The sequence below is a fragment of the Mustelus asterias genome, chromosome 2 (assembly GCF_964213995.1).
Source record: "Mustelus asterias chromosome 2, sMusAst1.hap1.1, whole genome shotgun sequence".
NCBI lineage: Eukaryota > Metazoa > Chordata > Chondrichthyes > Carcharhiniformes > Triakidae > Mustelus > Mustelus asterias.
The window spans coordinates 55,358,428-55,378,223 of NC_135802.1; the positions used below are offsets into that span (position 1 = coordinate 55,358,428).

Genomic DNA, 19,796 nt, shown 5'->3' on the forward strand with positions numbered 1-19,796 from the left:
AGTTTCATGCCATCCACAAATTTTGAAATTATGCCCTGTATTCCAAAGTCATTAATATTCACCAAGAATAACATGGGTCCTCATGCCGACCCGTAGGGAACTCCACCCTAAACCTTCCTCCAGTCCATATCATTGACCACAACTCCATTTTTCCTGCATGCAGCCAATTTTGTATCCATGTTAAGTAAATAAGTAATTAATTAGCCATAATCTACAAAGGATCTTGGGAACTCTGTCCCTTTATTTCCATGATCTCTAACTTTGTTCACAAGTCTTTTGTGCATCACTTTATCAAATGTCTTTTGAAATTCCATGTGCACAATATAAACCACACTATCCTCGTTTCTTGATTAACCCAAATAACTATTCATTTTGTCCCAAAATATTGGGTGGGATTTTCCAGCAGGTTCCCTGGCAGCAGCAAGTGCGAACAATGGGAAATCTCTTTGACGGCGATGGAACTGGAAGATCCTCTGACTGGCCATAGCGGGTCGCCTCTGCTGCCACAAACCATGTCACAGGGGGGGTGAGGGGGACTGTAGTCATACTAGAGCAGCTTGGTTTGTGGAGTAGCCAGTTCTGAAGTATTCATTGCTAGGACTGAGACACTGTCATGTCCCATGGCTGTTGACATATTAAGTATGCTTGGTTGGTTGTTACTTCAGACAGAGTTATAGAGGTTTACAGCATGGAAACAGCCCCTTCAGCCCAACTTGTCCATGCCGCCCTTTTTTTTAAAAAAAACCCTTAAACTAATCCCAATTGCCTACATTTGGCCCATATCCCTCTATAACCATCGCACCCATGTAACTATCTAAGTGCTTTTTTAAAAATAAAATTGTACCCGCCTCTACTACTACCTCTGGCAGCTTGTTCCAGGCACTCACCACCCTCTGTGAAAAAACTGCCCCTCTGGACACTTTTGTATCTCTACCCTCTCACCTTAAACCTATGCTCTCTAGTTTTAGACTCCCCTACCTTTGGGAAAAAATATTGATTATCTACCTTGTCTATGCCCCTCATTATTTTACAGACCTATATAAGGTCACCCTTCAGCCTCCTTCGCTCCAGAGAAAAAAGTCCCAGTCTGTTGAGCCTCTCCTTATAACTCAATCCATCAAGTCCCGGTAGCATCCTAGTAAATCTTTTCTGCACTCTTTCGAGTTTAATAATATCCTTTCTATAATAGGGTGACCAGAATTGCACGCAGTATTCCAAGTGTGGCCTTACCAATGTCTTGTACAGCTTCAACAAGACGTCCCAACTCCTGTATTCAATGTTCTGACCGATGAAACCAAGCATGCCGAATGCCTTCTTCACCACTCTGTCCACCTGTGACTCCACTTTCAAGGAGCTATGAACATGTACCCCTAGATCTCTTTGTTCTGCAACTCTCCCCAATGCCCTACCATTAACTGAGTAAGTCCTGCCCTGGTTCAATCTACCAAAATGCATTACCTCGCATTTGTCGAAATTAAACTCCATCTGCCATTCGTCGGCCCACTGGCCCAATTGATCAAGATCCCGCTGCAATTGGAGATAACCCTCCTCACTGTCCACCATGCCACCAATCTTGGTGTCATCTGCAAACTTACTAACCATGCCCCCTATATTCTCATCCAAATCATTAATATAAATGACAAATAACAGTGGGCCCAGCACAGATCCCTGAGGCACACCGCTGATAACAGGCCTCCAGTTTGAAAAACAATTCTCTACAACCACCCTCTGGCTTCTGGAAAGAAGCCAATTTTGTATCCATTTAGATACCTCACCCTGGATCCCGTGAGATTTAACTTTATGCAACAACCTACCTTGTCAAAAGCCTTCCTAAAGTCCATGTAGACAACATCAACTACATTGCCCTCATCTACCTTCTTGGTTACCCCTTCAAAAAACTCAATCAAATTTGTGAGACATGATTTTCCACTCACAAAGCCATTCTGACTGTCCCTAATCAGTCCTTGCATCTCTAAATGCCTGTAGATCCTGTCTCTCAATATACCTTCCAACAATTTACCCACCACAGATGTGAGGCTCACTGGCCTGTTGTTCCCAGGCTTTTCTCTGCAGCCCTTTTTAAACAAAGGCACAACATTTGCCACTCTCCAATCTTCAGGCACCTCACCCGCGACTATCGATGATTCAAATATCTCGGCTAGGCAACCCGCAATTTCCTCCCTAGCCTCCCACAACGTCCTGGGATATACCTCATCAGGTCCTGGGGATTTATCTACCTTGATGCGCTTTAAGACTTCCAGCACCACCTTCTCTGTAATATGTACACTCTTCAAGACATCAATATTTATTTCCCCAAGTTCCCTAACATCCATGCTTTTCTCAACAGTAAATGCTGATGAGAAATATTCATTTAGGATCTCACCCATCTCTTGTGGATCCGCACATAGATTACCTTGTTGATCCTTAAGAGGCTCTGCTCTCTCCCTTGTTACTCTTTTGCCCTTTATGTATTTGTAGAAGCTCTTTGGATTCTCCTTTGCCTGATCTGCCAAAACAATTTCGTGGCCCCTTTTTGCCCTCCTGATTTCTCTCTTAACTCTATTCCTACACCCCCTATATTCTTCAAGGGATTCACTTGATCCCAGCTGCTTATGAATGTCATGTGTCTCTTTCTTCTTCTTGACCAGGGCCTCAATATCCCGAGTCATCCACGGTTCCCGACTTCTGCCAGCCTTGCCCTTCACTCTAAGAGGAATGTGTTTACCCTGAACCCTGGTTAACACACTTTTGAAAGCATGCCACTTACCAGACGTCCCTTTGCCTTCCCACAGACTCCCCCAATTAACTTTTGAAAGTTCCTGCCTGATGCCATCAAAATTGGCCTTGCCTCAATTTGGAATATTAACTTTTGGGACAGACCTATCATTCTCCATAGCTATCTTAAAACTAATAGAATTATGGTCACTGGTCCCAAAGTGATCCCTCACAAACACTTCTGTCACCTGCCCTTCCTTATTTCCCAAGAGGAGGTCAAGTTTTGCCCCCTCTCTAGTCGGGCCATCCACATATTGAATGAGAACTTCCTCCTGAATACACTCAACAAATTTCTCTCCATCCAACCCTCTAATACTATGGCTGTCCCAGTCAATGTTGGGAAAAATAAAATCTCCGACTATTACCACCAATATCACGTGGATTCAATCAAATTTCTCTATTTACTCAAGTACTGGGATCAGTTTGAATTTGGTAACACATATCAAAACAGAATCATAGATGGTAACTGTAAACAAATTGATATCCAGGCCCATGGAATGTAGAACTAAACATAACGCAAAGCATTTTTAATAATTGAAATGATTCTACTTACCACAGTTCCCCAGTTGATCCGGTCCAATTTCATTTTCAGGGAAGTAATCAGTATGATTAGCAGGAAAGTAGTCAGTAAGAAGGCACTACAGCTGACAAACTCAAAGAAGTAAAGGGCATGACAGTTCATGCAGCTATTCACGACCTCCTCCAGAATAAAGGCCACAAATGACAAGATCTGTTCAAGAGAAAATGCAAAACATAAATTCAGACATACACACATCTTGCAAATCGTGTTTCAATGTAGACATAGAGATCAATCCAGTTTAGTTGTTTTTGGCCACTGTTAACATTATACTGATGAGGAAAGGATAATATTGGCCATTTACAGGTTAAACCACCCTCTTAAACACACTTTAACCTCAGCCTCAGAAGAGTACCCTTTATCACATCCCGGTGACATTGCCACTTCCATGATATCCAGCCTTGATGCCTCAGTTTAGTGGAAAACTGACAGAAGCTTTTTGATGCAAATTTGCACCCATTAAGAATTAAGTTAAGGTAATCTGATATTAATTCCGTTTATGGCCCTGGCGACTATCGTTTAGGCTGTGTGCAAACCCAAGCAATGAGGCATGAAGCCTGCGAGTTAACCCACAGTGCCACCCAATCCCAAAATACCCAAACAGCTCAGTAATACTTCAGATCAAATGAGGAGGTGTTTTTCCTCAAACTTCACATCAATATGATCAACCTTTCCTGAACGTGCTTAAAATTTGGTTTACATTACAGGCAATTTGTTGAGGAGGAAAAACAGAAAAACTAAAGTGCTGAGTATTAAGTGACAATCAAAATTTTCTACAGGTGGTATTTAAAGAAGGTTACTGATCTTGACACATTACAACATCTTGCAGGATCTACTTTGATCTGGATGAGCAGAAGCAGTGAAGCTTAGAGGAATGATGGCAGTGGGGCACTGAATATTAGCCATAGCCAGTACGCGTCTAATGGAGCACAAGTTTGTGCATCCTATTTTTAGAGAGGCAAAAACCCACTGAAATCAAATTAGTTAATGTCTGTGTAAAAATGGCTCATCCAGAAATATATTCCCAGCACATCAGATAATCAGACATCAGTTCTATCAATTGTATTTCTACTCTAATTATGGAAGCAGAAAAGACAATTTATCCAATCCGGCAAGATACTTTTATTGGACAGAGAAAAGTTGGAGATGAATGAAGACAGCCAAAACTTCCAATGAGGTAAATGTCTTACTATCAAATCCACATGAATAAAATCTGCTAAAATGGGAACCCAACAGCTAAATTCCACTAATAATACTTTCATGATTCCTGTGCTGTACTTCCTGTTTCCTGTGCTGTACTGTTCTTTGTTTATGATATTTACATATTCCATGGAATATTAAATTTTCTGTGTGAATTTCAAATACAAAAAAAAATCAACACTGCATTATCCACCAGAAACAGGTATCTGTAAGATAGTTAAATCAGTGAATTCTGGTACGGAAGATAAGAGTGGCAGAGTTTTAGACAGCGGAGGATGGGAGGTCGGTGAGGAATGCTTTGGGGTTGTTGAGTCTGGATGAAGGTTTCAGCGTGGGAGTCGCTGGATCAGGGATGTTTTTGAAGTGGATGTAAAAGTCTGTGTGATAATGGATATGAGATACATTCAGGATCACACGGGCATATGCGTATGTGGAACAGAGTTGTTTTGTCTATGATCGGATAAGTAAAAATAGAATAGGAAGTGGGTAATGAAGGAAAGGCATTGGAGGATCGTGTGGTTGATCCTGTTAACGGCCATAGAGAAGCAGAGGAAAAATATTGCGCCACAATCACAGAGGATATTATTTGTGACTTTGGTTAGTGCCTTTTCACTGCTGTGGCAAGAGAAGAAAACACAATCCTCCACAATCATCCTCAACATCGGTGCCCCTGTGTTCTCAGCCCCCTACTATATTCCTTATACACCTATGAATGTGTGGCCCAAATTCCCCTCCAATTCGATTTTCAAGTTTGCTGACTACGTCACTGTAGTGGGTCGGATCTCAAACAATGACGAGACAGAGTACAGGAATGAGATAGAGAATCTGGTGAACTGGTACGGCAACAATAATCTCTCCCTCAATGTCAACAAAGCAAAGGGGATTGTCATCAACTTCAGGAAGCGTAGAGGAGAACATGCCCCTGTCTACATCAATGGGGATGAAGTAGAAAGGGTCGAGAGCTTCAAGTTTCTAGGTGTCCAGATCACTAACAACCTGTCCTGGTCCCCCCATGCCGACACTATAGTTACAAAAGCCCACCAACGCGTCTGTCTACTTTCTCAGAAGACTAAGGAAATTTAGCATGCCAGCTACGACTCTCACCACCATAGAAAAGCATTCTTTCTTGTTGTATCACAGCTTGGTATGGCTCCTGCTCTGTCCAAGACCGCAAGAAACTACAAAAGATTGTGAATGGAGCCGAATCCATCACGCAAACCAGCCTCCCATCCATTGACTCGGTCTACACTTCCCACTACCTTGGCAAAGCAGCCAGCATAATTAAGGACCCCACGCATGCCGGACATTCTCTCTTCCACCTTCTTCCGTCAGGAAAAAGATACAAAAGTCTGAGGTCACAAAACAAACCAACTCAAGAACAGCTTCTTCCCTGTTGCCGTCAGACTTTTGAATGGACCTACCTTACATTAACTTGATCTTTCTCTACATCCTAACCATGACTGTTAACACTACATTCCGCACTCTCTCGTTTCTTTCTCTATGAACAGTATGTTTTGTCTGCATAGCATGCAGACATATGCTAATACATGTCACAATAATAAAATTTTTTAAAAATTCAAGAAAAGCCAACAATTCCAAAACAATTTACAGATTGTAGGGACTTGCAAAAACCGGTTTGGTTCTCCTACAGTATCTTGTGGAAAATACTTGAAGATTTGTATGTGACACTCTACAAAAAGCAATGACAGCACAAGGGTATACGGCACCATCTACTGTTGATGTTAGAATTTTCATTTCATCAAAGAGTTCAGTTGGGTATTACTGAAAACATCCTGAGCATCTTAATGATTTGTTTTTCTCTTCGATTTTTCCTCTAGTTTATAATTTACATCCTGATTTGAAGCCACGAAGATTACAAAGTGTGTCTGCACTTTCACTTCTAAAGCTGTCACTGCAGCTCAGCATTAATAAACAAGATCATCCAATCACAAGACTTTACACCAAGATACTGGGTGGAATTTTCTGGCCGCACTCGCTCCAAAACCGGAAAATCCCGCCCGAGTTCAACGGACCTTTGTAGGTGTCCCTCCCCCCCCCCCCAGCTACAATTCCTGTGGCGGCCCCCAGCCCGCTACAATTCCTGTGGCGGGCAGGATGGGAACATTTGCAGTTTTCAATGCAGATATCTCTCGTGTGGCACCTTTCTGATAGTTTCACTGTGGAAATGAGCTGAATTCAATCCAGGCAACGGTCTCTTGCCAGTGAAATTCTCAAGTGGGTGGGAAGAGTCCAGCCAGCCATAAAGCTAATCCCATTGCCTCTGGTGCCTACAGACACCGCTTCCTTGGCTGCTCTACTCATGTTCTTTATTTGTTCGCAGAATGTCGGCATTGTTGGCTAGCCCAGCATTTGTTGCCCATTCATAATTGCCCTTGTGAAGATGGTGGTGAGTTGCTTTCTTAACATTGCAGCCCATGTGATGTAGAGACACAGGGTGCTGTGGTGGCTTGGAGGGAATTTGTTCCCATACACCTGCTGCCGTGTCTTTCTAGTTGGTAGAAATTGCAGATTTTCAGCTGTGCTGAGTTGCTGCAGAGAATCTTGTAGATGGTACACACTACTGCCACAATGCATCGGTGGTGGAGGGAGTGAACGTCAAAGGTGTTAGATGGGGTGCCAATCAGGCGGGCTGCTTTGTTCTGGATGGTGTCAAACTTTGACATGCCCCTGTCTACATCAATGGGGATGAAGTAGAAAGGATCGAGAGCTTCAAGTTTTTAGGTATCCAGATCACCAACAACCTGTCCTAGTCCCCCCATGCCGACACTATGGTTCAGAAAGCTCACCAACGCGTCTACTTTCTCAGAAGACTAAGGAAATTTGGCACGTCAGCTACGACTCTCACCAACTTTTACAGATGCACCATAGAAAGCATTCTTTCTGGTTGTATCACAGCTTGGTATGGCTCCTGTTCTGCCCAAGACTGCAAGGAATTACAAAAGGCCGTGAATGTAGCCCAATCCATCACGCAAATCAGCCACCCATCCATTGACTCTGTCTACACTTCCCGCTGCCTAGGCAAAGCAGCCAGCATAATTAAGGACCCCACGCACCCCAGACATTCTCTCTTCCACCTTCTTCCTTCGGGAAAAAGATACAAAGGTCTGAGGTCACGTACCAATCAACTCAAGAACAGCTTCTTCCCTGCTGCTGTCAGACTTTTGAATGGACTTACCTTGAATTAAGTTGATCTTTCTCTACACCCTAGCTATGACTGTAACACTACATTCTGCACTCTCTCGTTTCCTTCTCTATGAATGATATGTTTTGTCTGTATAGCACGCAAGAAACAATACTTTTCACTGTATGTTAATACATGTGACAATAATAAATCAAATCAAATTCTTGAATATTTTTGAGGTTGCACTCATCCATGGAGAGTATTCCATCACATTCCTGATTTATGCTTTGTTGGTGGTGGGCAGGCTTTGGGGAGTCAGGAGGTGAACTCTGCAGAGTTCCCAGTCTCAGACCTGCTCTTGTAGCTACAGTATTTATGTGGCTGGTCCAGAAATGCATGGAATTGTGATCTCCATTAAAAAGTGATGAAGGCTCAGTCGAACTGATCATAGGTAGAACAACATTAGTCGTGTTCCATTCCAAGGTGCTGCTAGATTACTCATAATAGAACGATAGGTGATTAAATTCCTCAATTACATGTTCTGCTGTTCCTGAATCATTTTTGTGAGCTTGATTGCTAAATATATAAGACTACAGTTGATGATTGTTCTCAAATAAGAGCAGCAACAGCAGGTGATGATGACAGTGAAGGTTCTGCCATTACCCCACTGTCAAAGATCAATCTAACCTCAGAGGTCTTTGGCAAAGTCCCCCAATTCGTTGACACTCACTGTTTTGTTCTTAGTACAGAAATTCACTAAAGATATTTTACACATTCAAGTCGCCACAACAAAATAGTTGAATGTTTTGATGCCCTTGTTTTATCCAAATTAGTCAATATCTGTCATCTGCGGCTTCATCCAGAACTGTCCTCATCATCTGTCCCTCAAGTAAGATGTGCAGTTTGATCGTGGCTGTGCCTCAATTACAGAGGCATCATGCGATGGAAATACCAATCCCAATCAACTCTTTTCAGGACCAACTATCTCCATAAACTCTTCTGAACCCTTCCCTGCCCACTGCATTCATCCCAAATACAAGGATGATATGGATCATTTGTTTTCAAGATAGCGAACATCCATATAATCCATATAGAACATTTGCATGTTCAGATGGCAAGCTGATTAATTCCGTCACACATTGTAAAAAAGATCCAAGGATGTCTGTTGATTATTAGACTGCTATTATGTGACACTGAAATTAGGATTGGGATTAGTGGCATGATAACTGCCAAAACATTGATGAGATCTTGACTAAATTGAACAATAGCAATTCAAGAGCAGTGCCTCTTGATGAGATTGAGTTTATTAAGTGAACGTATCATAGCTTTTACTACAACAGTTTATAGAATCAGTTTTGTAAACTTGTTTGGCTTTTGTGTTATTTTGTCAAACTTCACATGGAAATATGGTCTTAAAACAGTTTCAGAGTCACTAAAACATGTGTTTTCGTTTTGCACCAAATGGATAATCTCAAGTTGCTACATACGTTACTCTTGGCTGCCTATCAGGAGCTTCAGTGAAGCCTCCACATTTGACCTTCCTTAACTGAAACTTGCTTTCAGCTTGGCAGGCAAGATGACGAACTCAGTTCAGCTATGTGTGCTACATTTTACACTGTACACCACACACCCTTGTAGAAACATTCCAGGGCTGGATATATAATTGCCAATCTAGTGGAGTATTTTCAAGTTACAGGGAATCCTCACTTAAAAAGCTGTGGTTACATTCCAGAAAATTGTGACTGCTAATGAATCATAGATTGATGTGGAGATGCCAGCGTTGGACTGGGGTAGGCACAATGGTTGGAACCATTATCTTGTAATTGAGTCTGTGTCTATATATGCCCTGTTTGTGAAACCAATTCTTCACTCACCTGATGAAGGGGCAGTGCTCCGAAAGCTCGTGCTGCCAAATAAACCTGTTGGACTTTAACCTGGTGTTGTGAGACTTCTTACTGAATTATAGATTCACATAGGAATCTTTGGTTCCTTTGGACATTTCTCATTCAGAAAAATAAACAATGTACAAGTCGGAATATTGTCATCCATGTGCAGCACCAAGCATTCCTAACTGAAATAATTTGGAAAATAAAATGTCACTGAATATTAAATATAATATTGTGCAATGTTTAAAATAATTGCAGCACACTCACCTGCATAACAGTGCTTTTAGACTGACCAATTCCATGGCTAGATGAGAATGTGTGTTGTGAAGAAGTTGTAAAGCGGCAACAGGAACATTTGGACAGACGTAGGGAGTGGAAAAGAACATGGCGGATGGAATATAATGTTGAAAAATGTGAGAGGCAATCCACCTTGGTTGAAGGAACAGATGTGCAGAGTATTTCCTAAATGGTAAGAAATTTGGAAGTGCAGATGTACAAAGGGACCTTGTCCATCAGCCACTGAAAGCTAGCTTGCAGGCGTGGCAAGCTATTAGAACATTAGTCTTTATCGCAAAAGAATTTGAGTACAGCAGTAGTGAGTACAGGAGCTTCAATTGTATAAGAGCTTGATTATACTACACCTGGGGTACTGTGTACACTTTTAGTCCCTTTATCTTCGAAAGGATATTATTGTCATAGAAGGAGTGCAACAAAGGTTCACCAGGCTTCTTCCGGGGATGACGGGACTGTCTTATGAACCGGGTTTGGGCAAACTGGGCCTGTATTCTCTAGAGTTTGGAAGAATAAGAGTGATCTCATTGAAACCTAAAAATACTTAAAAGGAATAGACAGGTTGATGCAGGTAAGATGTTCCCCTTGGTTGGCGAGTCTAGAACTGGGGGCACAATTTTAAAATAAGGGAGAAGCAATTTAGGGCCCAGATGAGGAAAAACTTCTTCAGAGTTGTAAGTCTTTGGAATTCTCTATCCGAGAGGGATGAAGAAGCTCAGTCATTGAGTGTGTTTAAGGTAGAGTTTGATAGATTTCTGATTAACATTAATGGAAAGGATTATGGGGATAATGTGTAAAATTGAAGTATCCGATCAGTCATGATCATATTGAATGGCGGAGCAGACTCAATGGGCTAAATGGCCTAACTCTTGTTCCTATATTGCCGCGACCAAGCTCTATCTAGTGGCAGAGGTTAGTCAGTGTGGATAGCAGCCTTGAGTCCTGACTGTCCGCACCAGCCAAATTCTACCATCAGATGGAGCTCAGGACTTCAGCAGCAGAATTAGGAGCCGAGAGCGCAGCAGCAAGAACATACCCCGGGGGCTAAGGTAAGCCCAGAGGGCAGGAGGCAAGGGCAAAAGCGACACCAGGAGGGGAGGCCAGGTGGAGGCGAGGCCAGGGAACAATACTGGGAGGCAAGGCCTGCAGAAGGAGGGAGAGGGACTGATGGCAATACAATACAGCCATGATGTGGAGATGCTGGCGTTGGACTGAGGTAAAGATGCAATAAGAAGTTTAACAACACCAGGTTAAAGTCCAACAGGTTTATTTGGTAGCAAAAGCCACACAAGCTTTTGGAGCTCCAAGCCCTTTCTTCAGGTGAGTGGGAATTCTGTTCACAAACAGGGCATATAAAGACACAGACTCAATTTACATGAATTCATGTAAAACTGGTAATGTTAAATGGCTAAATGACACTACCTTATTAATGACATTAAAGTGAACTTACTGCACACTTAGATTTGTTCTACACTTACATAAATTGTTAACAAATCATATGAATTTTCCCAGCCTTCAATTATCATTGCCCGAGTGCGTTCATGCCTGATTATAATCACATAATTTGAAAAATCTTGAGTACAAATTCACTTGTGGTAGTCAACTTGGTCATACATATTATTTCTGATAATTCCACTGTTGTCTGCTGACCCCCACCTAAAAGAATTATGAAGCAATTGCATTAAATGAAATCAGTCCTTAAAATGATCCAGTAATTTGCATTATTCAAGCTTTTATGATCAGGAATAGACTGTACAACCATCAAGGGGATGGAAGAAAATCAGTCACAAGAATCAAATGCAACCCGGTTGAAATCACCTGACATAAAGTACGACATAACAGGTCTTACAATTAATCTGCTTACAAAGCAGATTCTCAAGTTACTGCAGATATTGACATGCAAATTGACCTTTGAAGCCTCAGAACGTTGTTACTAAAACAGGGGTTGACTTGAACACAGAATAGAAAACGTCAGCCACTGGTATTCACCATTTTGAAATGTGAAAAAAAAACCTAGTAAGAGTTTTAACACCAGGTTAAAGTCCAACAGGTTTATTTGGTAGCAAATGCCATTGCTACCAAATAAACCTGTTGGATTTTAACCTGGTGTTGTTAAAACTCTTACTGTATTTACCCCAGTCTAACGCCGGCATCTCCACATCAAAAAAAACATGACACTGGTAATTCATATCAAATCAATGTGTCACAGTTTATTGAATAAAGTAATTGTACAAAGATACCTTTAACCACAAGGAAAGCATTTCCAATCCCATCAAATTCATTGTCTTTGGCATCTGACACAGGATTAATCAAATTCACTCTGAGTCATTTTAGCTGTGGCATCACTGTAAGGATCCCATCCTTGAACAGATTCTGCTTTCAGAATCAATCTTCCACAAGAAGTCATCTTCCTCTTCATTCACTGAATTGGATATTCCACATTGTTTGAATGATCTGTATTAATAGCATCCCATTATTTGATAACAAAACCACACAAACCATCACGCAGGACAGCATGCATATTTCCACCATCCACTTATTCCATTCAGTGCAAGCATGTTCCTGGAATGGCTGGTTGAGGCCAATTCCAAAGGCTGAACTGTGTTTGTGCGACAGTCTGGTATAGCTGCAATTTGTGTTATTGCTTCACAGGCACCTCTTAATCTCATTAGTAATATGGAGTCTGACCATGTCCCACACTAATAAGCTACATTGTTTATGTAGGCCACCAGGATGCCTATTCTATGCATTATCGATTCAGATCTTCACTCCGCTCTCATTCACCTAACTTTTGTCACGGATCATTTTTTCTCCTATCTAATCTTTCCAGATTCCTTGTGGTTTTTGATACCTCAATCAAATCTCTTCTCAACCATTTATTTTCCAAGGAAAATAGTCCCAAATTCTCCAATCTATGTGACTGAAGTTCCTTATTTCTGGGATCATTCTCGTGAATATTTTCTGCACTCTCTAATGCTTTCACATCTTTACAAAAGTGTAGCACCCGGAACTGGGGGAAGAAAGGTTATTGATGAAGCAGCTGAAGATGCTGAGCCTGATAGCCATGTCCTGAGACTCAGATGCTTTGCCTTCAATAACCATAGCCTCCTTCTTTTGTGCTAGGTATGACCCCAACCAGTGAAGAGTTATCCTATTGATTTCAGTTTTTTCTAGGGCTCCTTAATGCCATACCCAGGCAAATGCAGCTTTGTAGTCACTCTCACCTCCCCTCGAGTTCACCTCTTCTGTCCACATTTGGACCAAGGTTGCAATGGGAAAAGCAGCCGAGTGGCGATGCCAGTATCCCAAATGGGCATCAGTGAACAGATTAGAACTGAGTAAAGGTTGCTTCAGAGCATTGTTGACAACATGTTCCATCACTCTGCTGATGATTGAGAGGAGGTCATTGTCGTGGTAATTAGCCAGGTTGGATTTGTCCTGCGTTTTGTGGGTAGGAAATACCTGAGCAACTTTCCACATTGTCAGGTAACAGCTTGGTTGGTGGATAAAAGCTAGCTCTTTTCTTTTCCTACAGATGCTGCCAGACCTGCTGAGATTTTCCAGCATTTTCTCTTTGGTTTCAGATTCCAGCATCCGCAGTAATTTGCTTTTATCCAGTGTTTAACTCACTGCCACTTCTCTTCCAGGAATACCTACCCTGAAGAAGTACTGCTCTTCTTTCAGCTCTTTTCTTTCCTTACAGATGCTGCCAGACTTGCTGAGATTTTCCAGCATTTTCTCAGCTTGGCTAGTGGTGTGGCTATCTAGCTCTGAAGCACTTTAGTAATATTACTGGAATGTTGTCAGGGCTATAGCCTTATCCTGCTTCCTGGCATGGAGTGAATCAAATTGGCTGAAGATTGGCAATGGTGACGTGGAACCTGAGGTGGCGGCTGTGATGGATCATCCGTTCGACACTTCTGGCTGAAGATGACTGACAATGCTTCAGCTTTGTCTTTTGCACTGATGTGCTGGGCTTCCCCATCATCGAGATGGGAATATTTGTGGAATCTCTTCCTAGTTAATTATTTAAATATTCACCACTGGATGTGCAAGACAATAGGGCTTTGATCCTTGGACCCTTGGAGGACGAGAGGGGGGATTTAATAGTGGAAAACGAGGAAATGGCTGAGACTTTAAATAAGTTCTTTGTGTCGGTCTTCACGGTGGAAGACACAAATAGTTTGCCGAATATTAGAGATCGAGAGTTGGTGGGAGGTGAGGTCCTTAATACAATTACTGTTACTAAAGAGGTAGTGCTTGGTAGACTAATGGGACTGAAGGTAGACAAGTCCACGAGCCCGGATGGAATGCATCCCAGGGTACTGAAAGAAATGGCTGAGGTAATAGCAGATGCGTTAGTAGTTATTTATCAAAATTCACTGGAATCTGGGGTAGTGCCGGCTGATTGAAAAACAGCTTCTGTTACGCCGCTGTTTAAAAAAGGAAGTAGACAAAAGGCGGGTAACTACAGGCCGGTTAGCTTAACGTCCGTAGTTGGGAAGATGCTGGAGTCCATCATTAAAGAGGAAATAGCAGAGCACCTGGATAAGAATGGTTCGATCAAGCAGACGCAGCATGGATTCATGAAGGGAAAGTCATGTTTGACGAATTTACTGGATTTTTATGAAGCTGTGACTAGTGCGGTTGACAGAGGGGAACCAGTGGATGTGGTGTTTTTAGATTTCCAGAAGGCATTCAATAAGGTGCCTCACAAAAGGTTGCTGCAGAAGATTGGGGTACACGGAGTTGGGGGTAAGGTGTTGGCGTGGATTGGGGATTGGCTATCTAACAGGAAGCAGAGAGTTGGAATAAATGGGTGCTTTTCTGGTTGGCAGTTGGTGACCAGTGGGTGACCAGTGGCGTGCCGCAGGGATCGGTGCTGGGGCCTCAATTGTTTACCATTTACATAGATGATCTGGAGGAGGGGACTGAGTGTAGGGTATCAAAGTTTGCTGATGACACGAAGATGAGTGGGAAAGCGAATTGCGTGGAGGACATGGAAAGTCTGCAGAGAGATTTGGATAGGCTGAGCGAGTGGGCAAGGATCTGGCAGATGGAATATAACGTTGGCAAATGTGAGGTTATCCACTTTGGAAGAAATAATAGTAAATTGGAATATTATTTAAAATAGAGAAAAATTACATCATGCTACTGTGCAGAGGGACCTGGGGGTCCTTGTGCACGAATTGCAAAAACTCAGTCTGCAGGTGCAGCAGGTGATCAAGAAGGCGAATGGAATGTTGGCCTTTATCGCGAGGGGGATAGAATATAAAAGCAGGGAGGTCTTGCTGCAACTGTACAAGGCACTGGTGAGGCCGCAACTGGAGTACTGTGTGCAGTTTTGGTCCCCTTATTTGCGAAAGGATATATTGGCCTTGGAGGGAGTGCAGAGAAGGTTCACCAGGTTGATACCGGAGATGAGGGGTGTAGCTTATGAGGAGAGATTGAACAGATTGGGTCTGTACTCGTTGGAGTTTAGAAGGCTAAGGGGTGATCTTATAGAGACATATAAGATAATGAAGGGGCTGGATAGGGTAGAGGCAGAGAGATTCTTTCCACTTAGAAGGGAAACCAGAACTAGAGGGCACAGCCTCAAAATAAGTGGGGGCCGGTTCAGAACAGAGTTGAGGGGGAACTTCTCTCAGAGGGTAGTGAATCTCTGGAATTCTCTGCCCATTGAAGTGGTGGAGACTACCTCGTTGGATATGTTTAAATCATGGGTCGATAGATTTCTGATTGATAAGGGAATTAAGGGATATGGGGAGCAGACGGGTAAGTGGAACGGATTCGCTTCAGATCAGCCATGATCTTGTTGAATGGCGGGACAGGCTCGAGGGGCTAGATGGCCTACTCCTGCTTCTATTTCTTATGTTCTTATGATCCGATCTGTTGGTTGTAGAATCGCTTATCTCTGTCTACTGCATTCTGCTTCCATTGTTTGGCAAACAAGTAGTCCTGTGTTGTAACTTCACCAAGTTGACACCTCATTTTTAGGTGTGCTCAGTACTGCTCCTGACCTGCCCTCCGGCTCTCTTCACTGAACCTGGGTTGATCTTTCAGCTTGGCAGTAATGGCAGGGTGTGGGATATACTGGACCATGAGGTTACAGATTTAGCACCCATGAGGCACTGTGGGCTAGCAGCAGAATTCTATTCAACCACAATCCATAACTTCATGGTCAGCATGTCCCTTCTACATTTACTGCTCATTGTGTCAGAAGCTGCAATCCCAGTCAGTCTCCTTTAGCTGCTCTTAATGAGACTTTTAATTGACTGCTTGTCTTGTAAGGTAAACCCCCCCCCCCTCCCCTGAAACGGCCAGTGCTGGTATTTGCCAGTTGGCTCCATTCCCAACCTCAAGGAACCTGAAAATTCAGCATTACATTGAACCCCATCAGATTATGATCACCATTTGATCCATATTCACTGAATCCCGACAGTGCAGAAGGAGGCCATTTGGCCCATCAAGCCTGCACCGACAACAATCCCACCCAGGCCCTATCTGCGTGTCGCCATGTATTTACCCTGCTAATCTCCCTGACTCTGAGGGGCAATTTAGCATGGCCATTCCACCTAAACCGCACACCTTTGGGACTGTGGGAGGAAACCTGAGCACCCGGAGGAAACCCACGCAGAAACAGGGAGAACCTGCAGACTCCACACAGTCAGCCAGCCAAGGCCAGAATTGAAGCCGGGTGCCTGGTGCTGTGAGGCAGCAGTGCTGCCCACATGGATCTCGGCTGTCCAAGAGAGGAATAATTAATCTGAGAGTTTCGCCCAAACAGGGAGTTGAACCCTAGACTCTCAGATTAAAAGCTCTACCAGCTGAGCCATCTGAGCTCCACAAACCATCAGGCTGCTGTTTAAAGCTGGTACATTACACATTACTAAGTTTAATATGGTCTGTCCCCTTGCTGATTCTAGACCATATTTTTGCAAAAAAAATCTATCCTGGACACATTTAAGACATGCCAATCTACATGAAAGGCAAAATTTTCCATTAAAATGACAAGTTACATGCTTGTTGAATCTCTGCATTTAAACAATCTATTACCAAGCGACCTAAACACAAGGCTTACTACAATCTTAAATCATTTTCTGTTTTTTTTAAGTCTCTTATTGCCTTTTACTACTTAAAGCAGTTATTCTGCTCTCTTCCCTTTTGTTTGTTTACAAACTATTATCTTTACTACCTTTCACACCTGAGCTCTCCCTCACACGCCACCTACCAGTTTAAACATTTAGAGTTATGCGTGGTGGCACAGTGGTTAGCATTGCTGCCTCACAGCGCCAGGGATCCAGGTTCACTTCCGACCTCCGGTCACTGTCTGTGCGGAGCCTGCATGTTCTCCCCATGTCCGTGTGGGTTTCCTCTGGGTGCTCCGCTTTCCTCCCACAGTCAAAAGATGTGCGGGTTGGATAGATTGGCCATGATAAATTGACCCTAGTGTTAGGGGGATTAACAGGGTCGATGTGTGGGGTTATGGGAATAGGGTCTGGGTGGGATTGTGGTCGGTACAGACACGTTGGGCCAAATGGCCTTCTTTTGCACTGCAAGGATTCTATGACCTATGGCTGTACTAATCATTCTTTCTACTTAGGACCCTAGTCCCAGCCTGGTTCAGGCAGAGCCCATTATAATTGTTCAGCTCTTCTTGCCCCAGTACTGGTCCTGGAGCACTATGAAATGCAACCCTGTTCCCAACCTCTTCTTCAGCCACCTGTTCACGTCCCTGATCTGCTTATCCCTACACCAATTTGCACGCAGCTTAGATAATAATCCATAGATTCCAACCCTTGAGGTCTTTTCCTTTGATTTTGCTCTTTGCCCCTGGTATGCTTCAAACAGGATCTCTTGCCTATTCTTTTCAACAATGACTGGATCCTCCCACTCCCTCTCCAATATCATTTCAAGGTGGTGAGGTACTCCTTATCCTGGCACCAGATGGACAACATGCCTTGTGGGACACTTGACTACAAAAGATTCCATCTGTTCTCTTAATATAGATTGCAAAGCAATTATTCTTGTTTGTAAATAAAGACTTTGAAAGAACAAGTCCAATAGAAATCACTTTCATTAATATCCATGAACATTTATTAATGCTTTTATGTTCATGGACAAAAAGATGATAAGGCTTGGGTGGCTGAGTCAAATCAAATACTTGAGTAATTGAAAAGCAAAACCTTTGGACTGATTAAGTTATCAATACAGAAATTAAAAACAGCACATTATCACACTAAAGACAAACTCTAAACTTCAGTGAGCTACAAGGAGGAAATCTAATTACAGTAAGTAACCCACTGGGTTTTCAGTTTGTATTTCAATCAGTTCTCTGTCAATGATAGGTTCCTCACTACAATCATAGCATAAAGTTTACTAAGTGAATAAATTGGACTTAATTAATAAAGTTGGATGTACACTGGGTTGGGCTTGGGATTTCCTGTAATCACATTCCAGAATTCTGAAAAAAATCTCTGGGGAGAAAGTGAAAGGATATAACAGTGTGTGAATGAGACACAGGAAATTTTTGAAAAAACATTTGAAAAAACCCTAACATGTCCCACCCCACCTCTCCCCCCTCTCCAAATGGTTGAGTTTGAGCTACCATTGTTTCCTTTTGAATTATAACTTACTCTTTATTGTTACTCAAATCAACTGCTACTCAACTCAAGGTCAGATAACAAGAACTAGCCCACTTATCAAATAAAACTTGACAAACTTAAACATTTAACTGTCAGCAAATGAAGAACTATTTGAAAGACATTTCACCACTTCCTCACGTAAACTGCTTCAAACGTATTGCTGAAAACAGATTCAAAGATAAGAACCATGTGACCTATTAATACTGAAAGACTTTTAACATTTAAAAAAAACTGCATCTACGTATTCAATCATATTATCCAGCCATCTTGGGCACTAAAACTCTTAGTACCTCAAAAGCAACATTTGGACTTTCCTCTCAGATGGAGTTCAATCTTCCTGACTAGTTACTGTTCTTCCTTCCTCACCTGAAGATACAGACTGATCCCAATCGGGGGAATGGTTCAGCTGATGTTCACTACCCTCTAACCCCGCCCAATGGCATTTCTTCAAATCTGAGTCTAAACAGCAACAATTAGCAACAAGAAATTATATTTATACAATGCCTTTAAATGTAGACATTCTGAGGCACAATCAGACAAAGGTGGGAACCCTTTAATTGAGCAGGGAGAAAGCAGGAAAAAAATATGCTGAAATCCTAATCACATCCTCCCCTAAAAGGGCAGGTTTCATCCCTCCCTAGAAATGTTGGCCCGAAAGAGAGAGAATATAGCCATCATTCCTTGACGTTCAATGGCATTAGCATTACTGAACTCCCCACTAACAACATCCCAGGGGTTACCATTGATCAGAAACTGAATGGGACTAGACATATAAATACTGTGGCTACAATAGCAGGTCAGAGGCTAAGAATCCTGCAGCGAGTAATTCATTTCCCGACTCCCAAAAGCCTGTCCGTCATCTATGAGGCACAAGTCAAGAGCGTGATGGAATACTCTCCACTTGCCTAGATGAGTGTGCAGTTCCAACAATATGGGCGGCACAGTAGCACAGTGGTTAGCACTTCTGCTTCACAGCTCCAGGGACCTGGGTTCGATTCCCGGCTTGGGTCACTGTCTGTGTGGAGTTTGCACATTCTCCTCGTGTCTGCGTGCGTTTCCTCCGGGTGCTCCGGTTTCCTCCCACAGTCCAAAGATGTGCGGGTTAGGTTGATTGGCCATGCTAAAATTGCCCCTTAGTGTCTGTAGGTTAGAGGGATTAGTGGGAAAATATGTAGGGATATGGGGTAGGGCCTGGGTGGGATTGTGGTCAGTGCAGACTCGATGGGCCAAATGGCCACTTTCTGCACTGTAGGGTTTCTATGATTTCTATGATACTCAAG

The 19,796-nt window shown here is 42.7% G+C and overlaps 1 protein-coding gene across 1 annotated transcript in view; it reads right to left on the reverse strand.

The window, feature by feature from the left end:
- Positions 1 to 19,796, reverse strand: part of cmtm6 (CKLF-like MARVEL transmembrane domain containing 6) — an 86,404-nt gene that overhangs the window by 20,601 nt on the left and 46,007 nt on the right. Inside the window, exon 3 of the mRNA XM_078235507.1 lies at positions 3,329 to 3,505. Within this exon, the coding sequence (XP_078091633.1) occupies positions 3,329 to 3,505 (177 nt within the window). The remainder of the gene's footprint in view (positions 1 to 3,328; positions 3,506 to 19,796) is intronic.